Source organism: Mustela nivalis (assembly GCF_964662115.1).
Source record: "Mustela nivalis genome assembly, chromosome: 5".
Classification (NCBI taxonomy): domain Eukaryota; kingdom Metazoa; phylum Chordata; class Mammalia; order Carnivora; family Mustelidae; genus Mustela; species Mustela nivalis.
The window spans coordinates 20,222,748-20,245,651 of record NC_139024.1 but is presented as its reverse complement, the minus strand read 5'-3'; the positions used below and the strand labels follow the sequence as shown (position 1 = coordinate 20,245,651).

Sequence of the window (22,904 nt, the reverse complement as noted above, 5' to 3'; positions counted from 1 at the left end):
GTACCAGCCAAATTCAAAGACCACTTTTGCCAATTAGTGGAGGAGACTGAAAAATGGTATCATAATTTAGTAAGCATAGCCAATGATACACATCTGACACTTTTACTTTTGAGGTACTTTGTTTAGTTTTGACAGCCAATAAAACTTAGTATTGAAAGCAACTGGGCTTAGGATAAGACTTTTGAGTCACTGTATCTCAAAAAGTTAATGAGATGCATATTTTATGCATATGCATATTTAATTACATTGTTCTTAACTAACACCGCTATTAATATTTGTACCATTAACAAATAGGAAACAATTTTATTTCATTTCATCTTTATTTTAAAGTTGTATTTATTTTCATTCAATATTTTATCTTTATATAAATTACCTTTTATACCTAGTTTTGAATATTATCTCTATAATAAAATATGGATTATTACTATTAATAATCATTAATAAATTACTTCATAATTATATTATAAAGTATACATTATAAGTGTGTTTATATATATGCTTTTACATATATTATTAAGAAATGCATATATTTATGGTAAGCATTCATTTTTTTTTAACTGATAAAGGCATATGATGTAAAAAAGTCAGTGTTGCATTTCTGCAGACACACTACCCACCTAGATCTTGGTGCTGATTTTCTGCAAAATTCTCTAGCTTATTAAAGGGGTTATATTTAATATACACCCAAAAATGCATTTCAAAGTTGCAGAAATTACTTATTGCTGGCGCAACTTCCCTAAAGAAAAACATATCCAATTTTTCTTTCTAAACTAAAATTTCGATTTGGTGGCACGACACACTCAACCTGGGAAGGTTCCTAGGAATATGCACAGTGGAAAGTAAAGGGAATAACAGAGAGGAGAAAGGACTTTTATTATATTTACTCACTCCATTGACCATCAGGAGCACGAGGCCATTGTCAGCTGGTGTTCGAACTTCTATGTCAAAGCGAGTCACCTGACCGAATTTCCCTCTCCTTGTGATATCCCTTACCACAGCATAACTAGAGCCATCGAAGAAATAGCTGGCAGCTCGGCTCTGAGTGAAGGCCAGTTTGTCTCTGGAATAAAAACGCAAGGATATATGAGCATGACAGTTTGCATTATGCTTTCCACGTGAGGAACTTACAACCCATTGTCATGACATCTTCCATGGAACTCACAGCATTAAATATGTGGAACTTAAGAAACAGAACAGCTGAACATGGTGGGGGGGTGTGAGGCAGAAAGAGAGTCAAACCACAAAGTAGACTCTTTTTTTTTTAATAAAGATTTTATCTATTTTATTTGACAGACAGAGACTACAAGCAGGCAGACAGGCAGGCAGAGAGAGGGGAGGGGAAGAAGCAGACTCCCTGCTGAGCAGGGCTCGATCCCAGAATGCCGGGACCATGACCCGAGCCGAAGGCAGAGGCCTTAACCCACTGAGCCACCCAGGCGCCCCCACAAAACAGACTCTTAACTAGAGAGAGCAAACCGAGAGGTGCTGGAGAGGACCTGCGGGGAGAGAAGGGCTGGATGGATGACGGGCGTGAAGGCCGGCATTGTGATGAGCACTGGGTGTTGTATGTAAGTGACGAAGCGCTAAATTCTACACCTGAAACTAATTCCAGGCAGCCCACGAAGCCTGGGGAATAACTAATTGGAATTTAAATAAAAACTTGAAAAAAAAGTAAGTTCTGATGTCTACATGGGAGACAGAGAAGTATTTATAGGTAGGTTAAATGAATGGTTTATTTTTTATTAAAAAAATTTTTTTTTTTAGTTTCAGATTTAGAATTGAGTGATTCATCACTTACGTACAACACTCGGTGCTCATCACAGCAAGTGCCCTCCTAATGCCCATCCCCCATCTAGACCATCCCTCCATCCACCTCCCCTCCAGCAACTTTCAGTTTGTTTTCCATAGGTAAGAGTCCGTTTTCTGGTTGGCCTCCCTCTGCCCACCCCCTTGCACATACATGTTCATCTGTTTTATTTCTTAAATTCCACACGTGAGTGAAACATATGGTATTTGTCTTCCTTTGACTAATTTTGCTTAGCATTATACTCTCCAGCTCCGTTCACGTCATTGCAAATGGCAAGACTTCACTGTATTCCTGTGTGTGTGTGTGTGTGTGTGTGATCTTCCATATTCTGATGAGTGATTTTGAATGGATTTCTTTTCTACCCTTTGTGCTAAGACAACAGAAGTTTCTGGTGAAACCCAAGTCTCTGGAATCCTAAATTAAAGCAGCAAACAAGGGCACTTGGGTGGTTCAGTCGTTAGGTGTCTGCCTTCGGCTCGGGTCATGGTCCCAGGGTGCTGTGATTGAGCCCCACATCGGGCTCCCTGCTCACCGGGAAGCCTGCTTCTCCTTCTCTCACTCCCCCTCTTGTGTTCCCTCTCTCACTTTGTCTCTCCCTGTCAAATAAATAAATAAAATCTTTTTTTTTTTTTTTTTAAAAAAGCTGCAAACAAGATGTTTAACACTTCATTCTTGTATATGCTCGTCTGTGGCAGAAAACTGAAATGATTTTTGCAGACATGACTCTTATGCAGTTCCAAGACTGGGTTCCCCAAAGAAAAAAAAGAGAACCTGAATATTGATTCATGGTTGTCTCATCTGCTGCTTTCACGTGGCTATCAAAGTCTTTAGTACTCTTAACACTTTCTTACCTGGCACAGGGTACTGACTTGGAAGGATCCATGTTATAGATGTGCTTGAAGTTGTACAAGCTGATCACATCATTATTCAAAGTGGCCAATTCCAGGCAGCCCACGAAGCCAGGCAAGTTTAAGCTTGCGGGGAGCTATGTAACAGACAAAGTCAATTACCCGATGATTGTGCTTCACCCAGGTGATACAGAACAGACAATGAAATAGACAACAGGTCAAGGGGAACTGCCCATATAGATAAATATCTTTCTAGACCTATGTCTCCTCTGGGCCGGATAATTTAGATAAACAATGATTTTTCAGCTGTGCCTATCTAGCAGAGAGGATTGGATTTGTTGAATACACATACTATATATCATTCAGACACCAAATATCGAATTCAGGAGCAAAACTAATTCTTTCAGCAGCTCTTTGAGGAAGATATTCCTGTTTTCATATCAACAGAAGGAAAGTAATTCTCGGAGAGGTTCAATAATATGTCTATAACTAGTAAGTAGTAGCCTTGGGATTGAAATCCTACCTCAACTCCCTATCTCCTTATCTGGGCCTTTCATTTATTTGCCTTTCACCAGGTCTCATACTCCCCCCTTAGATTCACCCCTTTCTTCATCCCGAGTATTTTATTTCATGTCTATATTAGTTGAAATAACTGAGTTTTTGAAATTGTCATTGTGAACCTAGCAAACCCACAAGGTCCACGCACTCCTGCAGTAGTGGGTGGGGGTAATATCGATTATGTATGCATGTATTGGAATGAAATGAATTGATATACAAGTGGTAGCTAGAGCCCGAAAGCATCTGACACCATGAAACTATGGGTGGCAAAGACCAGATTTATATGCCAGATTTATAGATCAGAATTTTAACACCATGGAGCTAACTTCTTTCTTAAAATACCAAGATTTCGATACACCCCCAAATCATTGTAGGACTTATGGATTTTTAAAAAACAGTCAGTGTAGATTTTCAGTAAGTCCAAATCTGGCTGGATAGCTTACCTTGAAGTTCGAAGGCACGCCACCAACATAAAACACAGTGTCCTCAGGGTCCAGATCCAACAAGGCGTCATCTCCCGTAAATTCTCCCTTTTTAATAAACTTTTCCTCTGCAGTGCTACTCAGACTTGGGACCGTCAAAAACACCTTTCCGTGTTTTCCTACCCTGTTAAGAATTTTCAGTCCTTATTAGCCAGATAATTTGTAGAAAATATGTTTTTTTTAAAAGGTCGTCATGTGAAAGCTTTTACAGGATGTCAACAATCAGCAGAAAGGAAAAAAAAAGATATTCCATCTTGGAATGAAGGCATGGATTGGGCAGATAAAAAGATCTAATAATCTGTTTGCTATTTAGAAATGATGAGTACTTTTTTCTAATCTTTTTTTTCCTGACTTAGGTATTTGGGAAGCAACATAGGCATACTAGGGGAAAAAAGGAGCAACAATAAAGGGAAGAAAATGCTATTTAAACATCCACAGGAAAACAGTGTGTGTGTGTGTGTGTGTGTGTGCACGTGAGCACACACACGCATGCATTCCCACAGATTTTTTTTATGAAATGTGCATGGAAGCCCTGTATTGTGAATTCACTTTACCTTTCAATCTTGACAATGCTGAAGTAAGCAGGCCAGGAGCTGACGGGCTTGGAGTTCAGGGGAATCTCTACATCCTTAGCTCCCAGATTATAAATGTACACCAGGTTATCATTTTTGATTGCAAGACCCATGTATTCTTTTTTGGCCTGAAATGTCAAGAAGCCACTTAAAGAAAATCCATATGAATGAACATCATATTTTGTTTTCCTTTCTTTAAGGGACAATCATCAATCCAAGTGCTTGGCTGTCTACAAGGCACATCTTGCCTGAATTATTACAAAGTTCCTGTTGGATTGGGCAATGCCTTTTTCTTTCCAGCCTCCCTGTGGCTACATTGGTGTGCTGCTCCCCTGTGTTTGTCCAAGTGCATCCTGGACAGGGAGGCAGGCAACGGCAGGCTTGTGGACATCTGACGGCTTCCAGGAGTGGCCTGATCCCGTCTGGTTAACCCATGGACATAACGCAGCCCGCCAAGACAGACTGCTGTGCCTGTCCAAACAGGGTGAGCAACAACTGTTAGTAGGCCTCTGGGTTCTGGAAGTCCTTGAAATGTTGCATTCAATGAGCCGTGTGAGACTGATCACGAAGCAGCCCCAGAAATAACCCACTAGAGAAGGAACCACTTACCTTTATGACCACTCGAGTCTCGGGATTAAAGTGGTCTGTATCAGAACGGGAATGTTGTTTGGGTAACCAGAATGGGAATGTTGTTTGTTTGCATAGGTGGTTTTGTTTTAAAGGAAGAGGAAAGCCCCTGTCTTTCCTTTGACTATTATTCTCTCTTTTCAAATGTCGTGTTTTCCTGGGTGTTATACGCAACTGATGAATTATTGAACTCTACACCTGAAACTAATGATGTACTCTCTGTTGGCTAATCGAATTTAAATTTAAAAAAAGGAAAAATATTAAATAAAAATAAATTTACTAGGAAAAAAAAAAAAACCCATGTCACAAGCTTACGGTTTTGCTTCCGAGGTACAGGATGAACCGGTCCGTAACTCCAGCCAGCTCTGGCTGCTTCACGGGGGGAGGTTTCATGTACAGGCTCAGGGATGTGAAGGTCTTTAAGTCATCCATACTGGTTTTGGGGTGCACCTCGACTGCTGACTGGCCATCAAACATCATGGAGACTTGGATCTGGAGTTAGAGAATGTTTCTGTTAAAAGCACCCTGCAGAAATGGGCACAGCTCTCTCCCATGGTTTCCAAAGGGATTCCCTCCATCCTTATGGACTCTCTGAGTCCTACTCCCTTCCTTGTCTTTCTTTCCTGATGTCCTCACCTTGTGGGAGAAAGGGGTTAAGGGCGATCATAATATAGTCATTTACATTTAAAATGGGGTGAAAGGAAGCCAAAAAATGGTGACAAAGCGGATCTATGATGAGGATAACTAAGAATCCCACAATGAATTACAAACTTGGTTGGGGTGAACTAAATAGCTTGATAGGATTCCTGGTCAGTTACACAGGTCATGAGGCCCATAAAATTAACAATGACTAGTTGATTAGAAGTATAACACATCTGGGGAACTAATACGGCTAGAACTTTCTCCTCAGGGTTTTAAAAAGAGGAACAAGAAATAAGGCTGTGAGTAACATCCTTGAGCACACCAGGACTGTTGGGAGGGGTCTAGTCCAGCTTTGGAGTCTTCAACAGGGTCTTGAAACCTGGCTCTGCTTCTTACTAGCTCTGTAACTGTGAGCAAGTCACTTAACCTGCAGTTTCTTCAAATGTAAAGTGTGGATGAAAATCTTGCTGAGTGAAATGAGATAATAACTATAAAGTACTTTCCAGTTCCTGGCTCTATCATTATTATAACTGTAATGAGTTCATTAAGATGTTTCTTATAATAATTCTTAGAAAAACCTCAAAACAAAGCACAATTCAGTAGATGCATGTCTGAGAGGCCCAATATGATAAGCTGATTCTCTGGTCTGGTTCAGAGTGATTTTCTGAGTATTCAGAAGGGGATGGACTTCTATATCCATGTCACACATGCAAATATTTCTGAATAATTAGATGTATTGATATCCATTATATAATATTAATTTGGTTAATATTGATGGTCAGTAAGCTCAAGACTATATTCCCAAGTGCCTAGAATACAGCTGTCTTACATTGCTAGTTGAGTAAAAATTAATCATCTTAATAAACAAACAATTCATGGGATTAAAGTCTTTTTTCATAAAAATTGAGTCTGAGAAGGAAATATATCTGCACAGAAAGTACCTCACTTTGGGGAGCCCAAGGGGCTCCCAAAGGCATTGCCAAGACTCTCTCTAGAAAACAATTTTAGGTGGTTAAGTTCCCCAAAGTTTTCTCCGTTTGAATCAAACTACCAGAAAGCACTCCCAGAAACCTAGCTTTGGAAAAAAACGTTTCTTCACGCTAAGCTTTTCTTGAAATGCTTCCCAAAGTATCTAACAAAGGTAATTTGGGGTGTGAGACCAATTACCACAAATCATTTAAATGCTGAATATATTTACCAAAAGCGATCTCCTCCATTACAAAATAGTTGATTTCCAACTCTTCTTTTGGTCAGTGCTTAGGGCTCATGGTCTGTTCAGGACAATTTGCAATTGAGAAAACAAAACCATATAATGCCGATCTATGCATCAATAAAAAATAAATGAAAAAGAGGGCCAAGGATGAGCCCTATTTGCCAACTGAAAACGTTAATTGAATTTTGGTGTTGCTGTGTGGCCTCTGTGTAAAGATTGTTCAGTTTAGGTGATCTGTGATTCCACAGTGACCCCTGTAGGGGGTCAGTGAAGGCTCCCTCTATCAATGTTATACCAGAGAATTCCCTAAAGAGGTAGATGGGCAGGATTATTCAACATAGTAATTGCACTAAAACACATGTTCCAATAATTAATAATATTGACAAGTATAAATCGTGTCTTCGGTTGGTGTTAGCTTTACTCAATTTCTTTTCCTCTACAAGCTTTATTGACTAGGTTAACCCTATGACTCTTAATCTTGGCTATCCATAAGAATTATGAGGAAGCTTTTAAAAAAATACAGGAACTGAGCCCATCCTCTAGAGAGCCTGATCATGGCTTTGAGGTTGGGACCGGGAACGGGTTTAGTTTTCAAAGCTCTTCATGTAATTCTAATAAACAGATCTAGATGGTGCCTTAGAACTAATGAAGTAGAGGGGGCACCTGGGTGGCTCAGTGGGTTAAGCCTCTATTTTTGGCTCAGGTCACGATCCCAGAGTCGATCCCAGAGTCGTGGGATGGAGTCCTGTAAGTGGTGGAAGTGGAGGTGGGGGTAGGTGTGGGGGTGGGGGGGAGAAAAAATCCCTACTCAGCGGGGAGTCTGCTTCTCTTTGTCTCTGCCCCTCCCCGCTGCTTGTGCACTTGCATGCGCGTTCTCTCTCTCTCTCTCTCAAATGAATTAAACAAAAAAAAAAAAAAAAAAAGAACTACTGAAGTAGAAAGATTCTGGGCTCTGGCAGCTGCCTTAGGGCTGTGATTCAGTTTCCTGATCACTGAGAAGTCTTCTTTCATGCTTACCTTGCTGGCAACACTTCTGGTCTGAGCTATAAGCTCCCGGATCCTCTGGATGCTGGCGGAGACGTTGCTCGCAGGCCGCTTCTGTTCTACGGTGCGGAGCTGATCCAGGAGCTGAGGGACAACCTCTGTCAGATTTCGTACTGCAGTTAACAAAAATTAATCACTTGAGTAAATATCTCAATGATATTAACTAATATTAGCTGTATTTAAGGAATCAGGTGAAGAGACAACAAACACAGGCTACTTTTGTGAGATCTGTAATTATTTGTAATCCTGCCAAAGGAAGAGTTAAGCCCACTATATAAACAATTCCTATTTTGTGGCATTTATAATGTCTATTGGTCTACATGTATGTAGAGTCAGCTGGCTGACAATGTACATTTCTGAAGGGCCGGGCCCACGAAAAATGTACAGATGTTTTTGTCCCCATATAGCATAGGGTCTACTGCATTTCTAATGAAACTGATAGAACAAGTCTAAAGGAAGGCTGGGCAAAAGGAGGTGGGAATGTTTTTTCCCAGGTTGCCTGGGAACATCACACTGCTGCTGCAATGGTCCATGCAGAGGCAGAGCTACATGGAGAAAACAACCGAGTGCCCAGAAGAGTGGCAGTTGGTGCCAAGGAGAGGGTGGGCGCCATGGTCTATGGGCCCAATAAGGGTGATGATACAAACACATCATACTGACTTTGTAGGTTTGTGTTTTTTTTTTTTTTTTTTTTTTTAAGGTATGAGGTATACATAGAAAAGAGAAATAGGGGTGCCTGGGTGGCTCCATTGGTTAAGCGTCTGACCCTTGATTTTGGCTCAGGTCATGATCTCAGGGACCTGAGATGGAGCCTCACACCGGCTCTGCGCTCAGTGGGGAGTCTGCTTGTCCCTCTCCTTCTTCTTCTTCTTTTTTTTTTTTTTAAAGATTTTTATTTATTTGTTTGACAGACGGAGATCACAAGCAGGCAGAGAGAGGAGGAAGCAGGCTCCCTGCTGAGCAGAGAGCCCGATGCAGGGCTCGATCCCAAGACCCTGAGATCATGACCTGAGCTGAAGGCAGAGGCTTAACCCACTGAGCCACGCAGGCACCCCGTCCCTCTTCTTCTGCTCCTCCTCCTGCTCACATGCTCTCTTTCTAAAATAAATAAATAAAACCTTAAATAAAGAGAGAATAAATCATATTTACACAGCTAGATGAGAGAAGTCCAAAACAGGGAGAATGGCGTAACTTTCTATAAGGGTTCATGAACCGGACCAGTGGTTCTCAACGTGTGGTCCACAGACCAGCAGTATTGGCATCATCAGGGAACTTGTCAGAAATGCAAAATCTGTGGCTCCAACCCAAACCTGCTCAATTAGAAACTCTGGGAGTGACGCCCAGGTGATTCTAAAGCACATGAAGGTTTACGAACCGGGACCAGAGAATGAATATTTTTTGCATATTCCCCCGGAGAAGGGCAGAGCCATGGTCACTAAGCAGTAGCAGCTGGCAAACAGGAAGCCTCTTACCGAACCCAAACTAAACTCAGATTCAGGAGAATATGTCAGTGAGGACCAAGGATAAAACTCTTCTGTATTTAGGAAGTAGGGTGTTTCTCTATCTTAAGGAATGGAATGAAGAAAAATAATAACAATTATCACTTTATCATGTTAATAAATAGAGGTAAATATTTGTTGTTTGGATAACTGACCACAATAGCCATTTTATAGTATAATCATGTTTAAAAATTATAGGTAATGAAGTATATTTCATGTGTTACATTAAATTTTGATTATGGAAATGTATATAAAACAAAGTTTCCCGTTCTCAATTCCCCGAGAAAGGGAACCACCTTTTATTATAGTCTTTACAAAGTCTCTTATGTTGTGGTATGCTCTTTCATTTACTTTGATTTGAACCACAAAATGCTATCTGAGGAAAACACAGAGGCCTAAAACAATTTCAATTAGTGGTAGTTCTGGATGCTTACTGGAATTGTGGATTGGACCAAAAAAGGAAGAAAAAAATTTAACACAGATTTAGTAAACATTCCTGAGGCTCTGTCTTTATAAATGTAAATGTTAGATATCACGAAGGCAAATCTTTTAGAGATTAAGTGCTAAATGCAATCAGGTGAGCGGTTACATGGTAAAAGTCATGAATATATACTTAAGAGATGAACATAACGGTTATCTTCTTGTTATGGGAATGAATATAGGTGACCTGGGATAAAATTTCTAGTGACAGATCAAATGTAGATTAATAAAATTCTTCCTTAACTCGGATGGAAGTGAACGTAATATGTTCTGCAAAACCATGCTGGAGAACAGGAAGTTCTAGTCATGACAGTCATTGATATTTAAGAGGTAGAAGAGATCAAATAAACATGGTAATATGTGATTTAAATATCTGTGTATAACTAAATAAATTAGGTAGATAACAGAGTATTTCATTATCATTGCTGTAAATTTGCATTCAAGCTGGGCAACAAACCCTTCTCCAATTATTATTTTTTTTAGGGTTTATTTATTTATTTGAGAGCAACAGAGAGAGAGAGAGAGCACGCCGAGCAGGGGAGCAGGAGAGCAGGAGAGAGAATCTCAAGCAGATTCCATGCTGAGTGGGGAGCACTCAGCTGGGAGCACGAGTGGGGCTCGAGATCATGACCCAAGATCATGACCTGAGAGCAGAAACCAAGAGTCGGAAATTTAACTGATTATGCCTCCCAGGTGCTCCCAAACTATTCTTCATGGGAACCTTCAGTTTTGTTAAAGATTTTACTTATTTATTTGACAGAGAGAGAGAGAGAGAGGGAACACAAACAGGGGGAGTGGGAGAGGGAGAAGCAGGCTTCCTGCCCAGCAGGGAGTCCGATGCAGGGCTCAATCCTAGGACCCTGGGATTATGACCTGAGCCGAACACAGACACATAACGACTGAACCACCTGGGTGCCCTGGAACCTTCAGTTTTGAATGGACATAGTCAGTACCTGTTGGTAATAACCTACATTTCTCAGGTAAGGACAAAGCAATTCAGTTTAGTAAATATTTTTCCCCAAAGTAAACCAATATTTTGTGATTGACCTTCTTCCCCAAGGAACAGACTTAACATTGACCAACATCAGTGCTGCCATTATTTCCTATAGAAAAAAATGATGCTTAACCAATCTCTCTAGTATATTTTTGTGAAATATATATATTTTACATGCATATACATGTATATGTGTATACATATACGTGTGTGTCATAGATGACCTGAGCAAATTTTTTTTTTTCTAAGCGGATTTCTACAATATTCTAATCTCACACCCAGATGAAAACCACTGCATCTTAATGAAAGTCGTGTTGAGCCGAATGGCCAATTCATCTGGATGCAAACTGTGATACCTGCATCTCGCGCAGAGTCCACCGCTGTGCTGTAAGCAGAAGAGTCAAAGCTCTGAAGATTTTGTGACCAGTTGGTTAGGTTGTTAGCCATGGGGGCGGCTGCCCGCTGGACTTCCACTGTGGTCTTGTTGGCCTCCTCCGTGATCAGCTTCGATTGACCCAGGCGCTCCTGGGCGTCACCTTCACACAGAGCACAGAGACACTCACTTTGCAGAGAAGCAGGACATTTGTTGGGAGCATCAACGTCCATTTAATCATTGGGATAAGGCAGCCCTCAAGTTTTGGGTTTTTAAGCTGAACAAAGATCTTTAAGTAGATGTTAATGATGGCACAAGTTAGAAATGTGAAGGTAGCGTTACAAAGTGAGCTTGAAAGACTCTAGAGTCTCATTAAAACCAGGCAGCCCACTTAAAACATTTTCAAATTAGAGGTGAAGTTTTTAAAAAAGTACTTAGTATTTCTTCAGGTTAGAGACCTGGTGAGAAAGCCACCGAAAACATATAGGAGATTTTAAGTCATAAAATGTTCATGTCTGATATCATTGTAAATATCACTTTCTTCTATGTGGGACGCATTTTGCTGTAAAAATGCAAAAGTAAACCAGTATGGAAGCAGGCTTCTTATTAAATCAGTATGGAAAATTATTTTTAAATAGTAAAACCAAGTTGCAAAATAGCATGTAAAGTGACATTCTATTTTTATTAAAAAGTTATGTATTTAAAATAAAAAAAGTTTACAACAAAATGTTTTTTCCTGGGTAATAAGATTTAAAAAGATTTTTCTTCTTTTGTTCTTTTTCTTATCTGTATTTTCTACTCTTTCTATAATAATCATGTATTACTTTGGTAATAAAAGTCACAGGTGAGGTTATAGCTTTTCTTTTTCTTGAGTGGAGAAAGATTTAATTCAACCTTACATAATCTGAACTCTGATGGATGCACCTTTGAATCCTGGGTCTGCTTCTTTTTTGGAGCTGTGCTTTTTGGAGCAAGTTCCTAACCTTGACAAGCCTCAGGGTTCACCACCATCTAAAGGCAATGGTGGTACTTTCCTACATGACAGGAAGTGTATACACCACAGCCCAGTGCTCCAGCTTGTGGCAGCTCTGATGGTGCAGATGAAAGGGATTCTCGTTGGATGACATGGTCCTGGGGGCTTTGGCAAACTAGGAGGCAGTAGATGGATTTGCTCCATGTAGGAGAAAACGCACATCCAGTAGTCTGGCTTCCAGCCCCTCTGGTTCCCAGCCCATCTTTTTAAGATACCACTGTAGTACCAGATTAGGCAAAATGAGTGCTCTTGTGTCTCCATTTGGCTTGGTGGTCTCCCTACTTGTACTATCAGAATGACATGGCAGGTAACAGTCTGCTACTCACATGTGGGGCCAGAGAGACCCAGACCCAAATAGGGCATATTTATTAGAGAAGAAGGAATGTTCACAAGGAAGTGGTTACAAAATAGTATAAGCAGCCTGATTGCATTAAAGCACCTGTACATGTGGACGCACACAAGTACACACACACACACACACACACACACACACACACACATGATTGGAGGAAAATGCTCTCAAATGTAATGGTCACCCCTAGGAGGTATGATTATAGGTTTTACAATTATTTTCCGGTGTGTGTGTGTGTGCGTGTGCGTGTGTGTTTGTGTGTGTGTGATGAACATAGTTCCTTTTGTCACCAGAAAACAATATTTATTTATAGAAGTATTGACAAGTAAGGAATCATGTACTCCTTCCTCAAGCATTTATTTGAATCCCAGCAAAGAAACAGTTGAGGCTTACTATGTTCTTGTCTGTGACCCTTACCTCTCTCTGTGGCTTGTAGTCGCTTAATGGCGTCACTCAATCTGTTTCTGAGAGCACTCTTCCTTGCTAGGGCTCCGTCCACACGCCTGTTGGTGTCAGCTACCGCCTCATCATTGCCTATGAAGAAGAAGCCAAAAAAAGGAGCCAAGATGCTAGGGGGATAAAAAAAATCTCCATTTCAACAAGGACAGTTCTGATCTATGCTGTGGGGTCATCTATTATATTCTGAATATGGTGTGAACATAGAACACCAGCTCTGGAAAGTGGCATTCCAATTAAGAGGTACAGGACTATAGAAGACTAGTCGCACTGCTTGGAGTGATTTAGAATGCCATAAAGTGACTCATAAAAGGTGCAAGCATAATGGCTAACTTCTTTGAAAAATATAGCACTGCTGTGACTTACAACTAGCAGCACAATTGATAAAGAGCTGAAACGAAAGGTCTATATTTATGGCGATGACTTGTTATATAAGAATAATTATTTTTTCTTAATTTTTAAATAAAATTCTAATGGATATACAACATACATCTAGAAAAGAGTGCACATTATAAACAAATTTTCGCAAACTGAGCACGGCATATATGCTGTGCTAAATCAAGAAAGTAGAACACTATTGCTATTCAATTTTCTGGGCCCTCTGTAATTCCCCAAGGATGACCACTGTTCTGAATTCTATCTCCATCTGTTAGTTGTGTCTATTCTTTTTTTTTTTTTTTAGTTGTGCTTATTCTTAAATTTTATTAAAAAGAAATGATACAGTAGTATAATTTTTTATAGCTTTCATATCTCTGTTTTTATTTCTGTAGAGTGGTTAAGTCTTGATATCTGGTGTTTAAATCTTCCAGCTTTGATTTTATTCTTCAAGGATTACACTGGCTGCTTAGCTCCTCCCACACCCATTTCCGTGGAAATTCTAGGACCATCTTCTCATCATTTACATATAGTTCTGGTACTTTGGTTGGTGTTATATTTAGTCTATACATAAATTTGGCAGAATTGTTATTTTTACAAATTTGAGTCTTCCAGTTAATTGTTTTTGCTTACTCTTCTTTAGATCTAAATTCTCATTTTGATCTCCATTTATTTAGATCATCTTTAATTTCTTTTCAGTTTTATGTGTAGAGATCTTATCTTTCATCAGCTTTATTTCTAGGTATATTATGTTATTGCAAATGGTGTTAAAAAGTAAATTTCTAATTATTTTCTACATAGAAATAAACTGGACTTTTACACATTGAATTGGTAATGTGGGATATATTTGTCGTTTCCAGTCTTAGTGGGCAAACTTTAAATATTTCAGTATTAATATGCTTCCTTATTTTTATTTTATTTTATTTTTCTTTCTTAGATTACAGAAGTTGCTATGAGTTTTTTTAAACATGAATGGACACTGAGTTTTGTTAAATGATTTTCCTGCATGTGGTGAGATAACCATATGAAATTTCTGATATATTCTTTAAATGTGGTAAACTACTATTGATGTTTGAAATGTTACACTGTCCCTGAAATCCCAGAACAAAGTTAACTTGGTCATGTATTACCATTTCTATGTGTGTTAGATTTGATTTGCTAATGTCTTGTTTAGGTTTTTCACATCTCAATTTGAGAGAGAAATTGGCTTATAATCTTCCTTTTGTTTTTTTACAATGTCCTTATCAGGTTTTGTATCTTAGTTTTGTAGGCCTCATAGAATACATTAGACAATATTTCATCTTTTTTTATTTTCTGGAAGAATTTATACACAAGTGGTGTCATTTGTTTAGATGGTTGGAAGAATTCACTGGGGAAACCATCCGAGCCTTGAGATTTCTTTGTGGGAAGGGTTTAATTACTGATTAAATTTATATATGTATATACAGGTCTATCAGATTTTCTATTTGTTCTTGTATCAGGTTCGATAGTCTTTTTCTTACAAAACTATTCTTGAAAGTGCACTTGTAGCATAGTCCCAAAACGGGTTATTTTGGAGCAAGTCCAAACAAATCATGATGTAATACCTTGTCTGAACTGAAGGATGAACTTTCCAAAGATTCTTGGTTTGTGCGTCGTTTACTCCCAAATCATCAGGAAGTTTATGCTTTTTGACAAACAGACAAATCATTTCTTCCCTTCCTATTATACTTTTCTCTTTCTCTCCAAAAGGCTTGTAAATATATACTCTGCCATGGCGTACTTTCTCATTTCCATTATACAGTCTTTGTGTGCTTGCTTTCTTGTTCAGTTGTCTTTCCGCACTTGTGTATGATGGGTATAAAATGAGTGGTGCTGAGTTGATTCTGTCACCAAGTACAATGTAAACAAAGTACAAACACTTCTTTCTTAATTCCTCCGGTGAGTGCTAAAAATTTCCCAGAATTCAAGGAAGGACTTAAACATACTTTGCACTTGTATTGCACCCTCTTCTCCCTCTTTTACTTTCAATTTTTGAATATTTTATAATCTTTTTTGAATAATTTATAATCTTTTCAGCTCTTCTTTTTGGGTTTTGTAGCTGCAAAAGATGCTGAATGATATACTGAGAAAGAATATATTTAACTCTACATTTGGAGCCCTTGATAAAAATAAGTGAAAAAAATTATATTTGGGGCTGGATGTTTCTAAGAAAAAAATGTTTCATAAAATTTCTTTCCTATTTGAAACTTATTGTTTTACATAAACAGTTTTCATTTTAGAAATGAATTCAATAGAAGATTCCTTTAAATAGCAGCTTCCTGAGTTTATTATAGATTGCTAACTATTTGATATAGATAATAAAGAAAGGAAATCTGGGTTATAAAGATTACTAATCATTGAATGTTATTTGGAAATGAATTAACAGTAATTTGAAATTGTAATGTAACTCAGTAGATAAATATAGTTTAATCTGAAAATCTGAATTTATATCACAAACGTTATTGTCTAAAGGGAGGGAAGTTCTGACCCACACAGTCCTAATTCCCCAAGGATGTCCCTTTGAAATTAAATATGTGAAGAAATTTAACCGAACAAGATCATGAAAGAGGAAAACAGATTTGCAAAATATTCAGAGACCAATGCAGAGATTTTATCTGTACTTAAGTTATAGAACTTTGAAGAGACATTATTACCAGGAATGAAAAATTGTTTTCATGAGAAGGACAAGACTGCATTGTAAATTATCAAAGAGAACAAAATATCGAAGTCATTGTGTCCTGAAAATCCACATACTCTGGTCTTCACATCACAAGAAACAAAGAAATACATTGATATGGCAACATTTACTTAAAAAATATTTTACTTTTAAGAGTACACTTATTGTGATGAGCAACTGAGTAATGTGTAGAACTGTTGAATCATTATACTGTTCACATGAAACTTTTATAACATTGTGTGTTAATATAATTCAATAAAATATATTTTACTTTCAATATTCTAAATTGTTGCTTTGGGAAAGTTCTTTGGGAAAATTCATCCTTCAGTTCAGACAAGGTATTACATCATGATTTGTTTGGACTTGCTCCAATATTCTAATTCTTTTGTAAGAGTATGTTCAAGACTAAAAAAAAAGGGATATGTTCAAGACTAGACTTATATAACGAATGAATTAGAAGAGAACATTTTTATTGCCTTTGTTTATACAGCAAACATAAAATAATAGTTGCTTTATACCACAGCTTGTTAAATATTCTGCATAGGAAAAACAAATACTTTTTTCCCCTATATATAGTGTTCTTTGTTAAAAAAAAGAAAATGCATGATTAGAATCAAGATTAGTTGCTTTGATAAAATTACATGACATTTTCTGTTTCAAACTTGGTTTTTGTTTTTAGGTGGTAGTTAGAAGTTAGCTAGATAATGGATTTCCAACCTCATCAGTCAATGCGCAACCCTCTTTAGGTATGAGTTCATTAACTCAGAGATGAATATCGTTTAGTGAAATTCTTAGCCAATGCAACTGTTTTTAAGAGTAGCTCACAAGATTCAAAATTGGCTAACGTGATTTTGCTTTTACTTTTCCTTCCCTCTCGCACTTGGATGTGTTTGCTGTCACAGATGCAAACACTAATCTTTGGAAATGCTTCTTTCCAATGGTCACTGGCTTGTCCTAGATACAGTAAACTTACAGAACACAAACTACAGGAAAGTGCTGATAAGTACGTGGCTCTGTGGTTTCCTATCCTCCTGATTCTCCCACTACTGACTCATTACTTCATGTAAAATTTTAAAGGGCCTTCTGAATTGTTCAAGAAAGACTAAATTATATACAATACAGTTTTAGTGTTAAGTGTATTTTATGGCATTATTTCCTTGAAAATAGGTAAACATGGTAGATTTCTATTAATTAACCAAATTTTTTAAAGATTTTATTCATTTATTTGGGAAAGAGAGAAAGTGAGAGAGAGATCACAAGCAGGAGGGAAGGGTAGAAGGAAAAGGAGATTCCCCACCAAGCAAAGAGCCCGACACGGACTTGATCCCAGGACCCCAGGATCATGACCTGAGCCGAAGGCAGACGTTTAAACAACTGAGCCACCCGGGTGCCACAATTAGTTTATTTGATTAACAAGAATACACACCACATTTTACTACATGGAAGTTCTTTTTTTCTTTAATCACAATTTATTTTATAATATCCAATTTTATTTATAATATCCACTTGGGTGGCTTAGTTGGTTGAGCATCTAACTCTTGGTTTCTGCTTGGTCATGATCTTGGGGTCTTGAGATTAAGCTCTGGGGTCGGCTTTGTGCTCTGCGTGGGGTCTGCTGGTCCCTTACCTTCTTTTCCCGCCTCCCCCACTCTCTCTCTGTCTCTCAAATAGATAAATAATATCTTAAAAAAAATTCAATCTTCACTTTTTTTATACCTTGGATCTCAACAAGAACTATTCATATACTATTCAGTTAAAAGATCATTTGTTCTTTAATCCTAGACTTTTAAAATCTCTATCCCTATGCAGAAGTACTGTATGAAAGGAGAGAAGTAGCTGTAAATCAGAAGGAAGGTAAGAAAGGGGAGATGCTTACTAGGATCTGTCTTGGCTTGCAGTTCTCTGGCTTGATTGAGGAGGTTCTCACTCTCATCCTTATGGTAAATGATTTGAGTATCAATCCCGTTGACAGCCTGCAAAGGAATTGTGTGGAAAGAGTAAGAATGACAGAAGAAACCCACTTTTCATGGACTGAGGATATAAATGACACCATATATTTACTAAACACCAAGAAAAATTCATACAACTTAATTTCCATAGCTCAAAATCAAGGTCAAATGGGAACACGAGGAAATAAAATCCATTTCATAAAGTCCATTTCAAGACAAATGTTTTTCATGGAAAATTCAGTCAGTCTAGACCAGCAATCGGCCAAGGCCCCACCAAAGTGCTTGTCAAATAGAAGTCACTCAATAAACAATTTTTGATTTGAAAAAAATGTGAATGTGTGCATAAAACATCTTCTCTATCAGTACGGGCTCATCTTAAATATGTTTTATTCAGGGACCGTGGTTTAAAAAAGCTGTCAAAGGAAATGACATTTGCTGACAAGAGTATGGCACATTTTGAAGAAGTATTACTGAAACCTTCATAACATCAAAAAAAAATGGTCTTTTCTTAGTTCTCCTGCACTCTCTGCCGTTTGCATTACAGTGGAAGCTCAAGCGAGGGCATTAGAAAACAGAAAAGTCCTAAGCTGGAAGAAGGCATATAAATGAAGTTGAAAATAAGGGAATACTTGGGGTAGAGGAGTGCGCTTGGCTGGCCTAGTCAGTGGAGCATGTGACTCTTGAGCTGGGGTTGTGAGTTCGAGCCCCACATTGGGTGTAGAGATTACGTAAAAACAAAAACTTAAAAAAAAAAAAAAAACAAGGGAATACTCACGTCATGAACTCGGTCGGTGATGTTCAGAGCCAATTCTGCTGTTTCATTGGCTTCGCTAACATAATTGGCAATATTTTCGTAGACATTTGAAGCATCCAAAGCTTTCTGTACCAGCCCATTCATATCAGAACTGTGCAAATTCCTGTTAAAGAAAACATGTGTCATTATTTCTCTCTCTCACTTTTGTGGGAAATGGGGCCATTTTTATGGCTTGATTTGAGTACTTCTGGGACCCCAGGGACCTCCCTCCCGTCTTCAAAGCCACCTGGCTTGGCGAAGTTTTCCCAAGCTGCTTCTCCTGGGAGCACAAGTTCTTTGCTCTCTTCTGCCTTTACCCCATTTTGACTCACAGAAGCCGTTTGCCGGGCAGTGGCTACAGGAAAAGGGACTGATTTAAAAACAGGCCTCTGCACCTCTTCAAGCAAGAGTTTATGTGGTGGGGGTCAGGCCCAGGAATGAACACACAGTCCTTCCCCACCTACTCACCCAGATCATCATTGTTATTTTCTTTCCATCAAAGAAACCAAGGTCTTCAGAGACGGTGCAAGGCTCAGCATGGTGTTAGGTATGAGTAGGTTTCACTCTATTTATTCAACCTTTTGTTCACTTTATAAAACATTGTATTTTCCCTTAAGAAGGGGAATGATACATATCGGGCATCTATGTGCTGATTCTGAGCTAGTTTTGTGGTGTATGATATGTCTTTAATTCTTACCACACCCATGAAGTAGCCATTTTTATTCCCTTTTCATAGAGGGAAACAGGGCACATGTTGTTATGGTTTGTCTCACTCGTGGGGCCCAGCGGCTTCCTTAAAGTACAAAGCCCTACTCATTTCCACCTTTGCCCTATACACCATGTTCTCTGCCTTTACCCCATTCTGGCCTCTGTAAGGTTCATCCACTATTTACTGGGTACCCATCATGCACTGGGCATTCTCACATAATGCCTGATAACGTATATGCCTCAGAGGACTGATGTGAGGTACAATAGAGATAAACTAGGTGACATGTTTGGTCCCACGCCTGTCATCCAATAAACATCAGGATTTATTATTGTGTCTAAACTATTTCCTGAATTGGAACTTCAAATTCTAAGTGTATTCATAAAATAATTCACTTTTTTGACGCATACTTCTTCCTCTCTAACATAAATATCCTGTCACTGTTGCATCTCATCCTGAATCCTTTGCCTCAATTTTACTCAGTTTTAAATACACCAGTTGCATATTTTCTTCTCAGTCCCAAACACTGATGACTACTATCACTTGATTCGTCAGTAACTTCCAGAAGATTCTCTGTGACACAGTATGTGACATTGAGGATCCCACACTGGGTCATTTCTTCCAATTTCCCTGACCTATTGAACTCTATTGATTCTCAATTTCCTCCATCAAGTTTCAGTTTCAGTGTGCTCTCTTAGGCTCAGAACAACTTCTCTGTATTTCCCTGGCTACTTTCTTCTCTTTGGTTCTAGTTCACAATCATTAGGCTCCTTTGTGGGAGAGCTGACTTCTCCCTTAGGCATAAGAGGGGCCCATAAAGAATTTTTTTCATTTTCATTTTTTTTTTTTTAACTCAGAAGAACAATGAGGATACTAGTAACGATTACATTAGTCTTTATAACAATGCTATTATGAAATGTAATTTTAAATTTTTTTTCTGGAGGAAAAGGCCCACAGAGGCAAAAGTACCTAGGGTCAAGGAAAGCCATAATGCAATTCTGCTTTACTGAGGTAATTCTAATTCACATACTTTCTACTTCTTCCTACCCACAAGCCCTTGTTTTCAGAAATGACACAGAGAGGAAAATCTGAGGAAATTTTAAAAGGGATACAAAGAATAAAATGTTACAAATATTCATTAATATTTTAAAATTTGTTTGCTAATGTTAAGATGCAAGAAATGATTAAGAGAGTCTTTAATGCTGTTTTCATTATGAGGCACAAAAGAGGTACTGCATCAATACATAAAATAAAAATGTGTTTTTGAAATGGAAGTTTCTTGATGAATTATGTTTATCTCTGTTTTATGCACAAGAAGCAAATCACCGGGTCACCAGATAGAAGATGAAGAATGTTCAGATTTTGAGGGAAAGACATCTATGAATTTCAATGCTTCCCTGAATATACCCAGTCCGAAATATCCTACATGCAAAAGGGACTTCAGGGTGATTGATATTTCTGAACAATTCTTCATATATAGCATGGGTAACTTTCTTAGAATTGTGCTAGAACACTGTGCATTTAGTGAAGGTATGTGTTGGGATCCCAACCAACAGGAAGATTCACTAAGAGGACAAAAAACCAGTGAAGAGAGACACAAGAGAGATCTCAGAAACAATATTATTTCAATACAGTATATTGTCTGAATCATATTTTATCTAAGCTTCATTTTATTGGTTTGATCAAAAGCAAATTGCCTGGATTATATCCACTAGATGGATATAATGCCATCTCGGACACCAAGATTTTACATAACATCTATTTTTCTCTGTCTGTCTCCTCTCTTCCTTTCAATTCTCAGAAAATTTGCAGGGATATTTGAGAATTTTGACAACCAGGAATAAAAAGGTAGTTCAAGTCTGAACAAGAGTTATTATTGGTTCTTATTTTATTCATGACCTTTACTGATCCTTTTTCCTAATTGCCAGGTTTGTAGTCTTTCTCTATAATTATCTCATCATTTACCTATCATTTCAAGGTCATGAATTCAATTCCAATCTTTCAGTACATTTCAATTAACATTAATTGAATGCCCAAAGGGTGTGTGACTCTCTTCTAGACGCTGTGAGGTAAATTGTCAATTGATTCTCTCTTAATCAGGTGTTGAAATCAAACATTTCCTGCTGAGTGTCTATGAGAATTTACCAGAAGTCAATTGTATTGCCAACTTCCAACCAACTTTACTTAAGACCCTTGGGTGTAAAAAGCTAATGCTGTATGTGAAATAAATATGTGATGGTGGTAGAATTAGACCTTGTAGAGGGATCTCATTTACTTAATCATTTTTAAAAAGGTTTACTTATTTATTATTTGAGAAAGAGAAAGAGAGCTGAGGGACAGGAGGAGAGGGTGAGAAGGAATGTCAAGAATCTCAAGCAGACTCTACACTGAGCACAGAGCCAGACACGAGGCTCAGTCTCATGACCCTGAGATCATGACCTGAGCCAAAATCAAGAGTCAGTTGCTTAACTGACAGAGCCACCCAGGTGCCCTTACTTGATAATATTTTGTGCAGCATTAGGCCCCTAACCAAAATGTCTTAGGTCACCCTATTAATAATTATGGAGCAGAACCACCCCCTCTGCAACACAGGTCTCTAATCTGACAGATTTTTTTTTTTTTAAACCAAAAAACTCTCCCCAAAACAATGGCAATAAACAATGACTGGCTGGCTCTCAGACTGACCAACCAAGCAACATACAAATGAACAAACAAACCCAACACAAAACCCAACCTGCTAACCTGTAACTCGGGTACATGGAATTGAATAAAAATGAGTTATTCAGCTTACATAGATATTTGCATTTCTAAAACCAGGATATTACCTGCTCAATTCATCAGCCTCTTGTTGAAGGTTCTGTGCATGGTCAACAGCCTCTCGGACTAAATCATGACTAAGATTACTTAGGTTGGACAGTTTTCCTTGTAGTTCATTTTTGGCTCCATCTATTTCCGCATAAATCCCTGAAGCACTCTAAAGAAAATATTTTAAAAAGTGAATTGAAATATAGAATAACTTAAAATCTTCTCCCCAGGGAGCACCAGAAGATAATCTCTAGTCTTCCTTATTATGAGGTTCGGTAAATTTTAGGTCAGGTATACAGCAGTCTGAAGTACTTTAAGTAGACTTTTATCTATTTCTCTTGCATCCTCAAAAACTCCTTTCCTACTGATTGCTTCCCTAGCTTTCAGACATGCTCTGCCTTCTCCCACCTGAAAACAAAACAAAACAAGCTCAACAAAAAACCTCCTTTACCCACACATCTCTCCAGTGTTATTACCTTACTTTTCTTTCCCTCCATAGCAATATAGAGCCAAAAAAGTGTTTATGTTAGCTGTCTATTCCCTTGCTTTTTAATTCACTCTTTGACCCACTCCAGTCTATTTTTTATTTTACTACTCC

General features: G+C 38.3%; 1 protein-coding gene across 2 annotated transcripts in view; it reads right to left on the bottom strand.

Annotated features, from left to right (window-relative positions):
* Positions 1 to 22,904, bottom strand: part of LAMA4 (laminin subunit alpha 4) — a 145,654-nt gene that overhangs the window by 28,425 nt on the left and 94,325 nt on the right. For both annotated transcript variants that reach the window (XM_082731914.1, XM_082731915.1), the window contains exons 13-23: positions 22,327 to 22,475; positions 18,778 to 18,919; positions 17,930 to 18,026; positions 12,942 to 13,058; positions 11,123 to 11,302; positions 7,767 to 7,906; positions 5,210 to 5,386; positions 4,250 to 4,395; positions 3,657 to 3,819; positions 2,659 to 2,792; positions 889 to 1,060 (exon numbers count right to left, since the gene is read on the bottom strand). In XM_082731914.1, the coding sequence (XP_082588040.1) occupies positions 889 to 1,060; positions 2,659 to 2,792; positions 3,657 to 3,819; positions 4,250 to 4,395; positions 5,210 to 5,386; positions 7,767 to 7,906; positions 11,123 to 11,302; positions 12,942 to 13,058; positions 17,930 to 18,026; positions 18,778 to 18,919; positions 22,327 to 22,475 (1,617 nt within the window). The remainder of the gene's footprint in view (positions 1 to 888; positions 1,061 to 2,658; positions 2,793 to 3,656; positions 3,820 to 4,249; positions 4,396 to 5,209; positions 5,387 to 7,766; positions 7,907 to 11,122; positions 11,303 to 12,941; positions 13,059 to 17,929; positions 18,027 to 18,777; positions 18,920 to 22,326; positions 22,476 to 22,904) is intronic.